At 38.3% G+C, this 18,164-nt stretch overlaps 1 protein-coding gene and 1 pseudogene across 13 annotated transcripts in view; both read right to left on the reverse strand.

The window, feature by feature from the left end:
* SETDB2 (SET domain bifurcated histone lysine methyltransferase 2) overlaps positions 1-18,164 on the reverse strand; it is a 90,269-nt gene that overhangs the window by 20,520 nt on the left and 51,585 nt on the right. For 8 of the 13 annotated variants that reach the window (XM_054701278.1, XM_054701276.1, XM_054701280.1 and 5 more), the window contains 5 exons: positions 16,200-16,416; positions 15,031-15,130; positions 13,750-13,843; positions 10,043-10,386; positions 9,166-9,654 (listed from right to left, as the gene is read on the reverse strand). In XM_054701278.1, the coding sequence (XP_054557253.1) occupies positions 9,319-9,654; positions 10,043-10,386; positions 13,750-13,843; positions 15,031-15,130; positions 16,200-16,416 (1,091 nt within the window). In that variant the 3' untranslated portion in view covers positions 9,166-9,318. Of the gene's footprint in view, positions 1-53; positions 176-1,602; positions 1,691-2,686; positions 2,707-3,125; positions 7,243-7,810; positions 7,900-9,165; positions 9,655-10,042; positions 10,387-13,749; positions 13,844-15,030; positions 15,131-16,199; positions 16,417-18,164 lie in introns of those variants that run through there. The other 5 variants (XM_037527282.2, XM_054701286.1, XM_054701283.1 and 2 more) reach the window with 5 other exon arrangements.
* LOC119258898 (small nuclear ribonucleoprotein G-like) lies at positions 8,873-9,313 on the reverse strand (annotated as a pseudogene).

The following is an 18,164-nucleotide window of genomic DNA, read 5'->3' on the forward strand; positions in this document are numbered from 1 at the left end:
GTGTATTGGTCTGTCCTTCCCTAAAAGAATTCATGTATTTTCAGGAAACTTACCAAACAATTTTCATGAGCAGCTATATTCCCTGATTGTGCAAAATACAGGACACTGTATTCGAGGTCTTTGGGGCAGAGTGCACATGTCCTTCTCTCCATCTTTTCTGCAACCTGAAAAAGACCTATAAGTAACAGCCCTGGTGAGAAATGAAGAGTGGAATTTTTTAGCCTCCGTAATTCCTCCACCAATCTTAAAGTACACAGCAGGATACTTGCTTTTATGAGATTCTAAACTCTCAGGGAGAAAAAAAAAAACTGGGACTGAAGTAAAATAAGCAACTTCCTTTATATTTTTTAATGACTTATAAAATAAATGAATGAATGAATTTAGCTATATGCCTAAACATGAGGAAAACCTTTAAGAAACACAAAAAGGAATTTAACTACTAAGCTCACAGAACAATGCCTTTTATATTATAAGTTCTCAGCAATGATAACTACTACTGTTATTAGAAATTGACAAGAAAACAGTGGTGTATTAAAAAAAAAGCGCTCTGGTTATCTGTAAAAAATTTTAGATCACTATGTCATACTTTAATTAGATATATAAATTTTGGGCAAATTAAAGGAGTAAATGAGCAATCTACAATTTAAATGTGCTTTAATCTAGCATTAAAATGAAGGTAGGAAATAGAATTTTTCTTAAAAGAGAAAAATGTTGGGAAAAAACCTAAGAAGAGCAAGAGGAAAAAAAGAAGAAATGAGGCAGGGAGAAAAGAGCCAGATGCTCCCAATATCAACATCTTACCAGGCCTGTCAGTGAAACCTTCTCTGACCTTTTAGTTTGCTATTCATTTGGCCACAAGCATACATTTAACATTTCTTTGCCCTGTCTAATGCTCCTCTGCTTATTCATTTTGTTTACTGTAGTAGAAACCCTTTTAATCTTCAAATTAGCTTTGAAACTGACTTATTTTACTATTTAATGGTATAAGTTTTAAATTTAGTTTAGTTTAGTTTATCACTTAAATAGTTCCTTGAGTCCTTGTTCTACAGTGTAAGAGCTCTTGGTGCGCCTCTCTGGCTAGAGCTGGCAGTTCACAAAGTCAGAAGACTGCACTGTGAGGCTAACATTTGCCTCACATTCAGAAGTTTCTTTATTTCTATTTCCTGGATTTGGGTCCCACCTAGTGGAGATACAAACAAGTACTAGTCTCCCTGCTCCTTACCAACCAAGAAAAAGTGGAGAGACTAAGAGCAAACCCCTGAGAGGACACGAAATGGGATAGCTGCTTTTCATTCATTTCAAGCAACAACTGATTTAGAAGCATTTCTTGTATGCGAGTCACTGTACTGGGTGCTTGAGATCAGCACTGCTGCACAGAAACAGAAAGGGAGCCACAAAAGTGAACCACAGGTGAAGCTGAAATGTTGCTAGGAACCTCATAAAAAAAGGCAAAAAGAGGTGAAATTAGTTTTAGCAATATGTTCTATTCAACCAAACATATCTCAAATATCCTATCAACATTTGCATAGTATTAAAAACTGTTAATTTATTCTTTGCACTGTATCTTTGAAAATCAATGTATTGTGTGCTATGCAGACCTACTTGTAGAAGAGTCTAAGAGTAGAAGCCAGGAGACAGCCAGTCCAGGCAGGAAATGATGGTGGCGTGGATTTGGATGGTAGTGATGAGGCTCAAGTTATATTCTGAAGACAAGTCTGGCTAATGCATTAGATGGGAGGTGAGAAGGAAAGAGAGGCACTGAGGGCACTACTAAGTTTTTGGTCTGAGCAAGTGAATGAATGGGATACTTATACACACAAGAACTGAGGTACAGGCTAGAGGTGTGGAGGGTAAGAGGATTCACCAGAGACAGAGTGGAGAACGAAACAGCCGGATTGACTGAAATACAATGCTGAGGGGAGCAGCAGGTGAGTCAGGAGAGGTCTGCTGTGCCATGTGGGTAGCTCCCCACCATATTAAATGAATGGGATAGGGAAGGCTTCTGGTCGAGTGGGTTTGGAGTGTATGGGTATGTGGGGAAAGTTCTCTTTGGGAAATGTTCAATTAGAGGTCATTCCAGCATTAATGAAGTTGGTTTCTGTCTTCCACTTACCTCTCCCACTGCTCATGCCCATTGATACTGTCCCACTTCATTAGAATACAGTAAAATCCAGTGGGTTTACTCTCCAAAAGTGGCACCACCCACCCATAAAACACTCCATATATATAACAACTGAGTAAAATATTCAACTGCTTGGCTTGTGGTCACATGTGACCTGGTGGCTTTTTGGTATATTAACCTGTCTGAGATACTCTTTCCACCTTTGGTCTACTCTTGCCCGTGAAACTAAGATACTGCAAGCTTGAAATAAATAAAGCTTTATCTGAATACAGGCTGAGTTAGGAGTCCCTCATTTGTGCCTCTTTGGTACTTAGCAGGCAACATGCAAGTTGTCTGTTGGATTCTCTAGGGCAGGGTCAGACTAACTCATCTGTATCCCTAGGACATAGCCCTGAGCCTGGCACATGGTAGGAGTATGATTAGTGAAGGGCGAGCCCATTCAATAAACCATTACTCATGGAAAGGGCTGCTAAGTACTTGAATTACTAATTAGAGAGGAAGGGATGGTTCTAAAATATTCTCTGTGGAAACTTTCCAAACTGTGACCTGAGACCCAGTACTTACCTTCAAGGTCCTGCCTCCCTCTCCTCTGGCACTTCTACAACTGCACTGTTCTATGGGTGGGTGGTGCCACTTTTGGAGAGTAAACCCACTGGATTTTACTACATTCTAATGAAATGGGACAGTATCAATACCCTGAGCAGTGGGAGAGGTAAGTGGAAGTCAGACTCACTACCCTCGTGAGGGCGTGGGCAGTGGTCTTGTGCGCTGAAACTGCGGAACTGCAGTCTAAGGCCCGGCCGCTATAGGTGAACGGGGATTACGAGCCCGCTGAGCCCAGTTCGCCTGCTTTGCCTCAGAGGCTTTGTAGGTTGCATTCCCAAGCAGCTGCAATCCGAGAGCAGGCCAAGGGCCCCAACTTCTTACACAACAATGCCGCCCCCACCCCATGCCCCGCAGCCTCGCCCGGCCCCGCCTCGCCCGCCTCCCTCCAGGCGCTCACCGGTTGGAGTGGGGAGCGAGACCCGCAGGCCCTCCACGGGCGGCCGGCTAGCGCCGCAGGCCGGCTCGGACAGGGAAGGGGGCTCGGGCTCCATGGCTGCTCCGCGGACAACCGACTGCCACCCCGCCTTCCGGAAGGAAGTTCGCCAGCAGTTTCGTTTACCAGCAGTTTCGTTTTCATGAAATCATTTAAGGGAAGTCCCCGAAGAGAAGAGAAACTCCGAGTTTGTAGGTGAGGTTCTCAAACTGGAGGGCGTGCCTTCTGCACATTCGAGTCTGACTTTGCTTTTTGTTTTAAATAAAATACTCCAGGGGCTCCTCACTCTGCCCCGTTTTCTTCTAGTAATCAGAGGAAAGGTGGTCATCACAACTGGGTACAGCTTGAGAAATGACTGTTTTTCTGAAAGGTTTACCAGTTTCTTCTAAAAATTTTTATCAGCTTGGGAAGGATGTGTATGACAAGACAGACACAGAATTAACCAAATGTAATTCCAGTTGCCAGTCACAAGCTTTTATTTAGCACCCATGGGGTACACAGCACCATAAAAGACGAGGTTTTCAGTGCATGTAACAAATATAAATGCATTTAATTAAATTACAGTTAAAAATATGTCCTAGAAAAGCAGCATATAATGGTGGCTTGCCGGGGAAAGGATCAAAGGAAACCTTACAGAGATTTTGTGTTTTGAAATTTAAAAACAGAAAGGTGGCAAATTGGGGACAGCAGAAAACAAACAATATTAAAAAGGGCAACCCCGCTCTGTCTCTGGTGAATCCTCTCACCCTCCTGAGCCTCTGGCCTGTACCCCAGCTATTGTATAAATAAAAAAATAAATACATCTTTTGAAAAAAAAAGGTCAACTTAAATAGTCTTAACAAATAAAGAAATGGATTACAAAAGCAAGACTTATGGAACTGCAAAAGGAAAAGAATAGTCTCTGGCAGTCAAGATTTTTGCCCTTCAATCAGAATAGAAGAGTATTCCTTGGCAGGTCAAAGAGAAAGTTTTAAAAAGACTGAAATTTAATAGATTAGCTAGGTCATGGTGAAGCAGTTGATGAGCCTCTTTCCCCATTGTTTATCCTTTCATTTTTTTTAGTATTCCACTCTTAAGTATGAATAGACAGTCAAGATCACGGAGGAAAGTCTATGATCAAAAAAAAAGAAAAAAAAAACCAATAAAAAACATGAAGAAAGCAAAGAAAAACTTTTGCGGAGAGCACAGAAAATGCGGGAAAAAGAAAACATAGCTATGAATGCATGCAGGTATATGTGGGTGCATAAGTAGTATTTTTGAAGAGAGAGGATGCAACCATGAACCAAAAAGCGGATGCTAATTAAGGAATACACAGAAAAGAGGGGTCTAGAAATTAAAAATATGAGACCAGAAAAATAAAGCACAATAGACAAACTGGAAGATTAAGTTGAGGATATCTCCCAGGAAGTAAAGCAAGATGGAACTGGAAGTGAAAAATATAAGAAAATCAGAGAACCAATTCTGGGGGTCTAACATCTGTATAAGAGAATTCTAGAAAGAGAACACATAATTATTAAAGAAACAGTCAAGAAAATTTTCCTGAACTGACAGTTTTCAGATTGAAAGATCCTATCAAGTACTGAGTACAAGTGCTTAAAAATTGGAACCTTACTAGGAATAATACTGGAGCAAAGATAATGCTGTAAACTTGAAGAGATAAAAAAATGATCATGGGCCTCCCCAGTGGTGCAGCGGTTGAGCGCTGGGTTGCAAAGCTGCCTGCAGCCTCTGCAGCGTCGGTTCGATCCCCAGTGCGCAGACCTCTCCTGCCGCCTGCTGCTCCCCTCAGCAGTGTACTTCGGTCCTTCTGCCTGCTCTGCTCCCTGCTCTGGCTCTGGTGAATTCTCTCACCCTCCCGCGCTTCTGACTGTACCCAGTGCTTGTATAAATAAATAAATCATTAAAAAAAAAAAGATCATATAAATGAAAGATAAGAAACAGAATTCACATCTGACTTCCAACAGTCATCCTGGAAACCAGAAGGAAGAACATTTTCAGACTTCTCAGCAGCAACCTTGAGGTAGGCAGATGCCTTCAAAATGGCCATGAAAGTTTCTTAAGAAGTCTATACCCTACCAAAATGGCAATCAAGAATAAGGGTAAAATAACATCTTCAAACATGCGAGGCCTCAAAAAATTTGCCTCATTTTTTTCTTTACAAAAGCTATTGGAGAATGTGCTTTAAACCTGGGAAAAGAGAAATAGTGGGATTTAAGTGGAACAAATGTAAAACAGAAAAACAAGGAATCTCCAGGACAGAGGAAAGATGCTAACTGTGAACCAGCACAGATTAAAACAGATCAAGATGTCAGGATTTCTGCCCAAAATTATATTCCATACTGATCAAATGTTAGCGCACAGCCTAAAATTCCTCTATCTTTACTATGAATCTTCTCAGAGAAGTTTTCGACTTTCTCTCTGTCTGCAAGCTGTTAGGTTATAATCTTTTGTACCTTTTTCTAGTTCCTTGGTTTCCAACTCTCCAAAATAATTTCAAGTTAAATTTTATTTAGTTCAATATTTCAAATAAATTAAATTACGTCTAATCTTAGAATATATTTTTGTTTGAAAGGTAACAACCCAGAATCAAGCTCAGGAATAAAAAAGCCTACCATATAACCTCTCCCAAGCCAGAACTAATTTTAATTACTCCCTTTTAAGCAAGTGCTCTGGTTCCCAGAGGGAAGCTCCTGGTAACTAGATGTACATCTTATTATGGATAAAATTAGTTTTGACTTGGAAGTTTGGAAAAAAAATGTCCCTTTTCCATTAGATGATCAGGAGTAGGTAACCATAGTAAAGTAACTCTTTCCCTTTTTCTCTAAAACACTGCATATCATGTCTAGGAGAGTCCAAGGGACTGTTTCTGACTTTGTAGCTTAGCTAGAATTGCTTGGTTTGGGGCCTCCCTCCCCTGGTAGCGCAGCGGTTGAGCACTGGGTGTGAAGCTGCCCGCAGCCTCTGTAGTGCCAGTTCAATCCTGGGCCACCGGCGAGGGTCCCACATGGCGCAGCAGACCTCTTCTGCCGCCCCGCTGCTCCCCTTAGCAGTGTATTTCATCAGTCTGCCTGTTCTGTTCCCAGCTCTGGCTCTGGTGAATTCTCTCACCCGCCCGCACTTCTGACTGTACCCAGTGCTTGTATAAATATATAAATTGTTTAAAAAAAAAATAAGAATTGCTTGTTTTTGTTTTTATAAGTGAAATTCTTGACCAGTACAATCCCCTTCTGGACTAAATAAACAAAAAAAAAATTCTAATTCCTCCAGGTTTCTCGTCCCTTTTTCTTGTCTGTGTTTACATTGCAGGAATAAAGAGATGCTATGGAAAAGTTTTCACTTTAAAGAGTTGCCAAAACCTCTCAAATGGTTTCATGGGACAGTGCTTCTTGGAGCCAGACATGGTTTCTCCAAGTACTGTTAAATTTCTTGGAAGTAATAAGCATAAAGTCAGTTTTTACATATTCTTCAAACTCTGTATCCCACTATATGGACTCATAATGGTAAATTATTTTGCCAAGAATTAAACAAACTTTGTAATAAAGATGTGAAATTTGGCCCTTTGAGAGTATGAACTTAAAGATAATCACAAAAGCAATTAAGAACTGAATTATACTGTGACAACTGTTTCTCTTAATATATAATATACAAATAAGTTACAAATTGTATAATGGTATTTTCATATAAAATATACACTTCCATCCAATTCACGTAAAGTTAAACAGCAGTAAGGATAAAGAGACACCCTAATAAAGGATACCCATATGAAAATGTTCTTATTTTGTCCCCAGCATTTCTAAGTCACACAAATGAACCCCCCCTCCCTCCCGAAATGAGGGTAAACTGAGTGGAGTTCTCTTGGTGGATCACGACCTAAATTAACTCCACTGATGACTGAAGGTTCTTTTGCATAGTGCTAATTTCAGCTTGATAAGCTAATTTTATGAACAGGTATTAGCTACAAATTTATAATATTTTTTTCCTACACTTATTAACTCCACATTGGCAGAGAATTTCTTTCTCGGGCACAGTCCCAGCTTCATAACCATAATCCCATGTTAGTTCTGTTCTTGCTTTCACATACCTAGAAAATAGAAATTTTAAAAATAATAAAAAATTACTGAGTAACTACCAAATGAGCACAACTTTATTATATCAGTTTTCATATTAACATCATTAGCCATCCTCAACAATACTTTTATTCTCTTTTCCTAACACCCACCAACTAGGAATACCCTTTAAGAATAGCCATTTGTGCTTTATTTCAAATCTACTAAAACCAAAGAAAAAACTTGTCAATATTCATGAGGAAAGAAGTGTGTTTTGTGAACAGTGGAACCCTGAGAGGTAACGAGGCTTGCACTGTGGCAGGTGGGTATAGTTCTGACTTAAAGAAGTAGCATTCTGGGGGTCATTTACTCCCTGAATTGAACTGGGTGAGACTTGCCATCTTAATCCCTTTTATGCACCAGCTCTCAGAGGAAATAACTGAAATCTCAGCTGTTTAAAATCTTATTGATTAGAGAGAACTTGGTATAACTGAATATTATAGGGTACCTGATGTTAGGGGATACAGCACATATCTTCTTTTTAATATTTTCCTTTTTTAAAAGTGATTTTCAAAATTAAATCATAGTAACAAAAATTCAAACCTGTTAGTGAAGAATGCCACCAATGGAAAATTTCTGTCATGTGTTTCTACAAAAACGTTTTGCACCAAAAGATTTGGGCAACAACTATGCTGTTAAAAAAAAAATCAAACAGGTTAGATATTGCATAAAGTTTGATGCTTTGGTTTCTTAAGCATTAGAATACCATACTGTTTCAAACACATCTCACTGTTGTTTCTTTACTTTTTGTTGACTAACATGTAAAATACATTAACTCATTATAATTCTGTTTCTAGAGGGAACCCATTCAGAAAAGCTCCTGACACTCGTATCTTGCTGATAGAAATGCAAAATGGTATAAATATCAGCAGAATATAATTGACCAATATTTACCATTATCATAAATGCAATTTCCTTTCATTCAGCAATTCCAAATCTAGAAATGTAATCTACAGCTACTTCTATACATGTGTCTATATATAAGGATATTCACTGAGTACTTTCATGAGAAAAATTCGGAAATAACCAGATGTCTGTCTGAGGGGAACAGATATTTGGTATATCCATCCAATGGAATTCTATACAATTACAGATAAAAACAAACAAAAAGAATAGGGAGGTCTGTGTTTGATATGGAAAAGAAATCCAGGGTATATTGTCAATTAAGAAAACAAGAGGGGGCCTCCCCTGGGGGCGGAGGCGGTTGAGCGCCACGCTGTGGGGCTGTCCGCAGCCTCTGCAGCATGGGTTTGATCCCAGGGGCCAGCCGGCGACAGTCCCACATGGCGCACCAGACCTCTCCTGTCTCGCTGGCTGCTCCCCTCAGCAGTGTATTTCATCAGTCTGCCTGTTCTGTTCCCCACTCTGTCTCTGGTGAATCCTCTCACCCTCCCGCGCATCTGGCCTGTACCCTGGTTCTTGTGTAAATGAGTGAATGAATCTTAAAAAAAAAAAAGAAAACAAGAGGTAGGACAGTGAATGTTACATGCTATTTTATTTTTATGTAAGAAAGGGGGAGAAATAGGAGTACATATTTATATTTACTTATATCTGCCTAAAGATATACATATAAAACTTTAAGAATACACACAAAAGTTATTACTGTTTATTATTAAAGCTACTATTTTTATTAAAATAATTTTACGAAAATGAAGTGATATGGGGACAAAGTGAACGGAAGCATAGTATTTCTCAAGTTTTTTTTTTTTTTAACAAAACAAAAATGTTTGAATATGAAGATGCATAAGACCTGAGTTATATATCATAGTTAAATAAGCCCTTTGGAAAGGAGACGTGGGTAGCAACTGTCTTCTCTGCTAAACACAACCAATCTTTACTCTTGTCTGGAAGTTTCTAACATGCTGATGTTATTTCCTATTAACATCATTTCAGTATTATTTAGTTGCCCACTAACTGCCATTTCCACATGTTCCTCTATTGCCACACATAAAGGGATCAAATACCCAAAATATTCCTTGGACATTTAATTTCAATGACTTCCTGTCCATACATTTTTTTCAAAGTGGGCCGGTGAGCTTTACTCATGGTGTCTACTTAGAAGGCTCAGCACTTTCATGAAACAGAAATCTGGTTGTATGTATTTTGTGTGTCTTTTTTAAAAAAAAAGATTTATTTATGTATACAAGAACCGAGGTAGGGCCTCCCCGGTGGCACAGCGGTTGAGCGCTGGGTTGCGAAGCTGCCCGCGGCCTCTGTGGCGCCGGTTCGATCCCCGGCTGCTTCCCGGCCACCGGAGGAGGGTCCCACATGGCGTGCAGACCTCTCCTGCCGCCCGCTGCTCCCCTCAGCAGTGTACTTCGGTCCTTCTGCCTGCTCTGCTCCCCACTCTGGCTCTGGTGAATTCTCTCACCCTCCCATGCTTCTGACTGTACCCAGTGCATGTAAAAACAAAACAAACAAACAAATAAAATAAATAAATAAAACATGCCTCTATTAAAAAAAAAAATTAAAAAAAAAAATAATAATATAAGAACCGAGGTATAGGCCAGAGGTGTGGGGGATGAGAGGATAACAGGAGTCATAAGTGCCAGTTAACCTTACAATCAGAGGAATCATAAATATTTCTCTTTATCACTGAAAATGAATCTCATTAAATATATTCCAAGCATTCACATAAACAAAAAATAACTGTGATTTGGGAATTTAAAAAAGGGAGTAAAATAACAAAACACAACATTCTGATAAATGTACTGTTTTCTACATGAAACCACTAAATCACTCAAAAAAAAAAAAAAAATCAGCCCATCTACTCACATTAAGGAAGCGGCCCACATTTCCTTCTTTTGTGGCATCCAATAAAAACACATTCCCTTTATTGAATTTCTTTTGACAATCAAATGAAGAATTCTTGATTTCACTTGGTAACTCTTTATCACAAAAGACTTGCTGGTTCTGATATGCTGGAGACATTTCCTGTTGGGGTTTTTGTGTTTGAATTGCCAACTCCTTTCTAATACTCTGATTATCCAATGTTGTTGCTTGGTTATAACATCTGCCCCCTGGTGGAGTTTTTTCTCCATATTTAGTTATATCTATCACATCTGATTCAATCAGCAGATTGTCTTCAGAATCTTCAACTGGGTTTGAGCTTGCATCCTCTAATAAACATTTTGGGAAATATTGTCAGAAAATACTAAACTAAGCAAAAGCACTGAGATTAACAATACTAATTAAGCGCTACTTATTTTAATTATTTTAAGTCCTTATAATGTGTTATGGTAGACAATACTCTAATTTTATAAATGAAAACTTTGCGACTCTAAGATATTAAAGTATTCACCAGGCCCACAATTATAATGAGAAGTTGAGTACAAACCAAGAAATATCTGGCTCCAAAGTCTGCTTCTGCTCATATAACCATGCCCTTTAAAGAATCTGCATGTTGCTTCCTATTACTATATGTACTTTCTACTCACAAACTGACTTATCTTCAGCTTCAGAATCTGTATTTAAGTAATTTCTAAACAGCTGTAATGGAGTGGGTGTTTAGGTAGCATTCCAGGCCTTTAAGACACCAATGAAATATCTGAGAAGACTCTGTTGGAGTCACCCTCTCTAAGTTCCAATAGCAACAGCTGTATTGCTATGGGTTTTGTACTTATTAGTGTTGGTGTTTTTGCTAGATAACTGCTCAACAACTACATTTTTTACAAACAATAATACTTAAGAAGATGAACTCTTTAATCATATTCCTTATTCAATAATGGAAGTATTTTGGGGGTAGTATTCAAAAGTATGAATGCCTATCTAAAGGAATAAAAAATTTATTTTTACTGCATGCCACCTACCTCAGCACAACACAGAAATTATGTTTCTCTAAAATCAAAATGTTATTAATTTAACTATTACTGGCTACTGTTTCTACATGTACTCATATTTTAACCATGGGTTACTTATGAGTCATAACAGTATATATGTATTTCCTTTTATATATACTGCAGCAGTCAATGCAAATTGTAGAGGCCCCAGCCCCACCTTTTTCTTGGGAATATGGTCTTGGTGCCCAGAATTCCTGCTTATCAGCGAGATGCAGGGGCCCTCTCACCAAGGGCAAATGTCCTGGTATGAGGAATATACTGGGAAATCAGTATCTGCTGAATACAGTGGGCAGGTATTAGAATAGAGATAATATGTTTAGACTGGCAGGCATATTGGAGCCCCCAGGCAATAGCCCTTGGTCATTCCACCCTACCTTACATCCCTGATCCCATCACCCATGCATGTACATTCCCTACATGATTTTCCCACCTTTGTGCTCAGTGGAGACTGCCTTTGGATAGGGCTGCACATTACTTCTGGTGTAGACCCTCTAGGCTTCTCATTGCTCCACATGGACTTTGAGTAATCTTTTTTTTTTTAAAGATTTATTTTATTTATTTATGCATACAAGAACTGGGGTATAGGCCAGAGCTGAGGGGGTAAGAGGATTCACCAGAGACAGAGTGGGAAGCAGAACAGGCGAACCAAGTGAAACACACTACTGAGAGGAGCAGCGGGTGAGATAGGAGAGGTCTGTTGTGCCATGTGGGTCAGCTCCCTGGCTGGGGATCAAACTCATGGTGCCGTGGCTATGGATAGCTTCAAAGTGCTGAGACTTAACCCCTTGCACCAACAGAGAGGCCCGACTTTGAGTAATCTTTCCCTCATCCCACACCACTTCCAACACTGCAGCCCCATGAGGCAACAGCAAATGATAAAAACCACAAGCAATAGTAGTCATTATAGTTCACATGCCTAAAATGGTAAAGAAAACCATCCTAAAATATTCTCTTTAACAGAATTATTTTGAGCTAAGGGAAATTAAGCCTCTCTACCTTCCCTCTCTCTAACTGAAAACAGGACAAAAATTTCCAAAGGTGTTCCTCCATTTATTAAGAAGGACTTTTATCAGGCTGTAGGCCAGAGGAATCTACATATAAACTTTGCTATCAAACTACTATCTTCCATTCATTTCCCATACATTTTTCTTCTCAAGATTTGCTGCCCCTAGAGATCAAGGTTCTCCTCCTTTGTCTTGTCAAAAAAGTTTATCATTCTTTGGCTGAGATAAGTCAGATGTCCAAATCAACTTTTTAAAGTTACTCATCTCTGAGTACTTGCATGTGTTACACATGTTATACAGATGGTAATGTTAATATATGGTAATAAACATGTTTCTTTTTCTCTTGTCAATCTGTCTTTTGTCAGCCTAATTTATAGGGCTGGATACCTGAGTAGAGGAAGACAATTTCTTCCCCTATAATGTTAAAATAATTATAATATATAATTGCCCCTTTCTATCAAGAAACTGCCTTGCTTCCCCCCTCCAACCTCTACCCTTTAAGATCAGATGGGGAGTTGTTGAAGCAGATACAATGAACCTCAAGGGTACGCATTGGTCTCTTCTTCAAAAAGGGCCATCTCTTAGCAATGTCTCCCCATTGACATACTGAAATGCAAAGCACCAAAGTCTAGGTTTGTGAGGCTGTAGTGTTAACTATTATAGAACCTGTGCCACTGAAAGATAAGAACTCAGAGTAGCAAGATTTTAACTTTTTGTTGGGCATTCCCTAAAGCAGTGATGGCTAGACTACACAGGGGAATGATGTATCTTTATTTATCATTGAGTTACAAACTAGGAGTTAGGGCATAGCTCTTTTGGATGAAATTCCAAAATCACAGATAACACTGTGGACAATGTAGACTCAGGGCTGTTCACCCCACTCCTTTCTGTAATGTATCAGGTCACTCACTGTTAACATCTAGATCAGGATTAGCAAACATCTGTAAGGAATCAAATAAATACTTGTTGACTTTGTGGGCCAAATGATCCCTGTCATGACTGCTCAGCTCTGCTACTATAACATGGAAGTAATCACAGGCAATATGTAAATAAATGAGTGTAGTTATGTTCCAATGAAACTTTATTTATGGACAATGAAATTATAATTTCATGTAATTTTCAAGTGTCACGAAGTACTCATTTTCTCATTTGTTTCAGTTATTTAAAAAGGTAAAAATCATTTTAGATCATTGAACTTACATAAATAGGTGGTGGGTGAGATTTGGTCCACAAACCATAGTTTGCAATCTCTGATCTAGACAAGTAGTAACTTTTGGGTCTCCATGGTGGCTCAAGGGGTTAAGCACAGCACTGTGAAACTATTGCAGCATCTGCAACACAGAGTTTGATCCCCGGCCAGGCAAGGAGCTACATACATGGCATAGTAGACCTCTCCTGTCTTGCCAGCTGCTCCCCTCAGCAGTGTATTTCAGTCAGTCTGCCTGTTCTGTACCCCACTCTGTCTCTGGTGAATCCTCTCACCGCCCCAACCCCCCCCCCCACACACACACCTCTGATCTGTACCTCAGTTCTTGTATGCAGCATGTCTGTTAAGAAGTCTGAGAAAATGGAGACACAGTATCGAGCAAGAGACAAAAAGATAGAAGAAACAGCAATCACAGAGTGAAAGAAAGCCTACCTTTTATTTCCTTGTCTTTAGACTTCAGACATACTTGGGCTAGTTTAAATCCATCACCATTTTGTGAGATGACAGACTCTGAGGAAGCAAATCCCTTAAAAGAAAACAAGGAAGATGTTTTTACTCTAGGTCAGGAAAAAGAATTCTAAAGTTAGGCCTCTTTTACAAAGTTGCTCTTCATAGGTTATAGCTATGAGATTAGTTTTAAAAAAGCTTTAAAGCTGATATCATAAAGAATCTTGGGAATGGTGGGACTCTGTGTTCTATTTCTTAGTACTTTAGTAAGCTATGTCTATAGAGACTATAGACTGTCAAAACATTCTTTAGGTATTAAAATTCAAAATTTAAATATATCTTTGTATCCCTTAATTCTGATACCAGATTATAAATTAGGATTCAACTATAAGATGTGCAAAGACAAACACTATTTCTACTTAAAAATCAACATTTATTGAACAGTTAGTCGGGTGCCAGGCAGTGTGCTACACTAAGTTTCTGATGTCTATCTCACTTAATTCTTAGTATAATAAGGAGAGATACTATTATCCTCCTTTTACAGATAAAGAAATAGACATGGAGAGATCACCCAACTAATAAATAGCAGATTTGGTGGTCAACTCCAGGTCTATGTAACCACATGGACCAATCTTCATATGCTGTGATACTGAGAAGGTATCTATGTTAACAGTCAGAGGGTATATTACCCACAGCAGAGATTTTAGTTTTCATCAAGAAGCCTTATTGTGAACTACTATCATGACTGCCTCTGTTCTTTTTCCTGCACCTTTTTTCTGCTCTAAAGTTAGAGTTTCTAACTTTTCATATTTCTCAGTTCAGGGTGAAAAGTGGCCACCAAGTAAAATGTTTCTTTCTGGATGACCATTTCATTAGGCTGCATCTCTTCTTTCGCTTATGTCTCACAACATTATCTCCTTAACCTGAATTAGTCCATCCTTTTTCTTACTATGTATTACTATCAATTTTTGAACACTTTCGCGTTTCCTACAAATTCACTGAAATGGATAGCGCTCCATCTCAGTGGAACACACTGTCAGATCATGACCAATATTCTCCTTACATATCTGTTGGGAACATGTAAACTAGCCTGGAGTATACTAAGTAAACAAAACATTATTCTAACACTTCAACAACAGACACATTTCAAAACAATAAAAGAAAGCCTACACATTATTAACACAAACAATATGAATGAAGTAAAAGTAAGATGAAGTAAGAGTTAATGTTTTCAGAAGGGCCCCATATATATTTTGTAGTTTTTACCATCTTTTTTCCATTGGGCTGAATTATGACTGTCTTGGCTTTAGTACTTCTAATGACTGAATGACACTGAATTCTTGAAACGGAGTTACATTTCATTTTTCTGAAAAGGAAAAAAAGTTATTCCTTATATCACTAAAAATTTTCTTTATTGGACCTTGAAATACGGAAATTAATCCAAGCAAAAGCATGTGTACTTAACCCTCACTAGACGGAAATAAAATCACACTTTATTATTTTTATTTATTTTAAAAAAGATTTATTTATTTATTTATACAAGCACTGGGTACAGTCAGAAGCACGGGAGGGTGAGAGAATTCACCAGAGCCACAGCGGGGAGCAGAGCAGGCAGAAGGACCAAAGTACACTGCTGAGGGGAGCAGCGGGCGGCAGGAGAGGTCTGCGCGCCATGTGGGACCCTCCTCCGGTGGCCTGGGAGCAGATGGGGATCGAACCGGTGCTGCAGAGGCTGCGGGCAGCTTCGCAACCCAGCGCTCAACCACTGCGCCACCGGGGAGGCCCAAAATCACATTTTAAACTCAGTTCTTTCTGGCATGTTAAGAAATGAAAAAAAATAATAATCAGGCCTCCCTGGTGGCGTAAGGGGTTAAGACGCAATTTATGAAACTATCCGTAGCTACTGCAGCACGAATTCAATCCCCAGGCCCTCCAGGGAGCAACCCATATGGCATAGCAGACCTCTCCTGACTCGCCCTCGCCGACCTCGCCGCTGCTCCCCTCAGCAGTACTTCGGTCAATCTGCCTATTCTATTTCCCACTCTGTCTCTGGTGAATGCTCTCACCCCCCATACTTTTGGCCTGTACCCCAGTCTTATATGCATAAATAAACCTTTAAAAAAAAATGAAATGAAAAAAATCTATGAAGTGTTGCAAGTAAAATGGTGATAGAAAATTAAAAGAAATGTGAAAATATGACATCCATAAAGAACCTGATTAAAATAATAAAGTTTCTAAAGGTAAACCTCCAAAAATGAAATATATTGGCTTGACTTTTAAATCTTAAGTGTCCTAGATTTCTCACAATATTAAACTTACAACTGTAAAGTTTATATATGCTAGTATAAAGAATAGGGAAAGGAAGTAAGAAAGAAAAAGAATCACTCTTGATTAATATAGATCAATCTTGACTGGGTTCCTTAGATCTTACTTACATAGTAGACTTTTGTGGATTATTACTGAATTTAGGTGAACACTTCTCAATCTCAGAACTTCTAGCACATGTTTTCAATTCTAATGGGAGAAGTTCAACCTCACAATCTGCAATTTCTATTTTCCTCTTTTTAGACAATGTATTTTTTGTAATATTCTCTTTTCTGTTTTCATCAAAAGTATTAGGTTTCTCAGTGTTAGATCTGCTTAGTAATCTTCCTAAAAGAAAAAAAAAAGAAATTTAATAAAGGCAAAATATAATATAAATGCTAAACAACAAAGGGGCATCTTTATTCTGTTCTGTTACTAAAGAGTCTCATGAAATTATACCTTATTTCTAGAATGGAGATAAACACATCAACCCATCTTAGAAAACTACTGTAAGAGATAATAAAAGATAAATGAGATTTCATGTTTGTCAGTATATGAACAAACAAAGGTCATCTAAAAGAAACATTTGCCTGTTTTGGTATAACATGAAAGAGAGAAGACTTAGTTTCAATAATATAAAACAAAAATACAGATCAGAATACACTTTAGAAAATAAGAAAAGTTAACTCTAATCTTAAAATTACAGTTTCTGAGTATAGTAAATGGTTTATTAAAATCTATACATTTTTATTAAGTAACTTATTTAAACCTGTAGTAACATGCATTTATTGTTCACATATTAAATATTAGTGTAACACTAAAAATCTTAGTCTGAAAATTGAATGCATTTTCTTCCAAGGGACTCAAAATTACAGTTACCAAATTAAAATTATTTATTGGATCAGAGATATTTTAGGTGAATTTTCTAGCAATGCAGATAAAGACAATGGTGTTGGCTGGATACCATTTGGCATTTTATAGGTAGCTGACTTTTATCCAAGTGCTATTCTGAGAAAGATGAGATGAATGTCTATGCACGTTGTGTACTATGTGTTTGTAAGTGGTATGTGGCAAGGATTCAAGTGTGGCTATTCTCAATTCTGATAATTATTGTCCTGGAATTTCATAAGAGGAGGATTGCTATCTTTGCTGCCTAGTCGCAAAGACTCAGTCCAGCATAACTGCCCTAGACTAACTCTAGAGCTGTGTTTCCCTAGTCTTTCTTATTTTATGGTGCTCATAAGAAAGTAAGGATTTTTTTTTTTAAATAATAAATTTTATTGTTATATTCCCCATACAATTGCAGCCCCCCATTCTGACCCCAACCCCTCCCCTCCCGCCCCCCCCCCCTAAAAGTGTCTCTGGTTCATAGTTTTTTGTTGATTTTGATTTTCACTTTCTTAAAGTTATTCAAGAAAGTAAGGATTTTTGCCAGACACTCAGGTAAAAAGACAAGACTACAGGTCACTAGCATGTCTGGCCTGGGGGCTGGGGCCTAAAAGAATGAGTAATGCAGAACTGTAACACACTAAGTGGGGATGTTTCACTGAGAATGTGCAAAACTCAAGTCCCTAAAATGGAGTGAGTTGCCTGACTGCCTCACTCATCACAAACAGGTATTTATTACAAAATTAACTTGTTAAGGGGAGAGAAGAGCACAAGCATCACTATAGTGATGGTTCATGGGTGAATTGGTGATGGGAATTTTACAGGGAATACACCTGAAAGGAGATAGCATACAAGCATGCATTGTACAAAAATGAACAATGATGTAAAATATATATTTATATAAATTAAAAAATTAACTTGTTAAATTCTAATAGCTTAAAACAACAAATAAGATAGTCTTTAACTGATAATCTTTACCTTAGCAAGTCAATATTTAGTTTTCCTATTTAAAGTTTTCTTACCTTACCCCAAAACATCTGTACCCATGGAGACCCCCAAAAAAGTGCCTTATACAATAATCAAATTTTATCTTTGAGTTTTTCTTTTCTGGAACATCTTTAGCACTCTAAGACATTTACTTCATCCCTTCAGTGCACAATTTCCCAATCACTTGCCTTTCTGATGCTCTTCCACATGTTGTTCTTGTC

Source organism: Talpa occidentalis, unplaced genomic scaffold (genome assembly GCF_014898055.3).
Source record: "Talpa occidentalis isolate TD23 unplaced genomic scaffold, MPIMG_talOcc4v2.1 talOcc4.5, whole genome shotgun sequence".
NCBI lineage: Eukaryota > Metazoa > Chordata > Mammalia > Eulipotyphla > Talpidae > Talpa > Talpa occidentalis.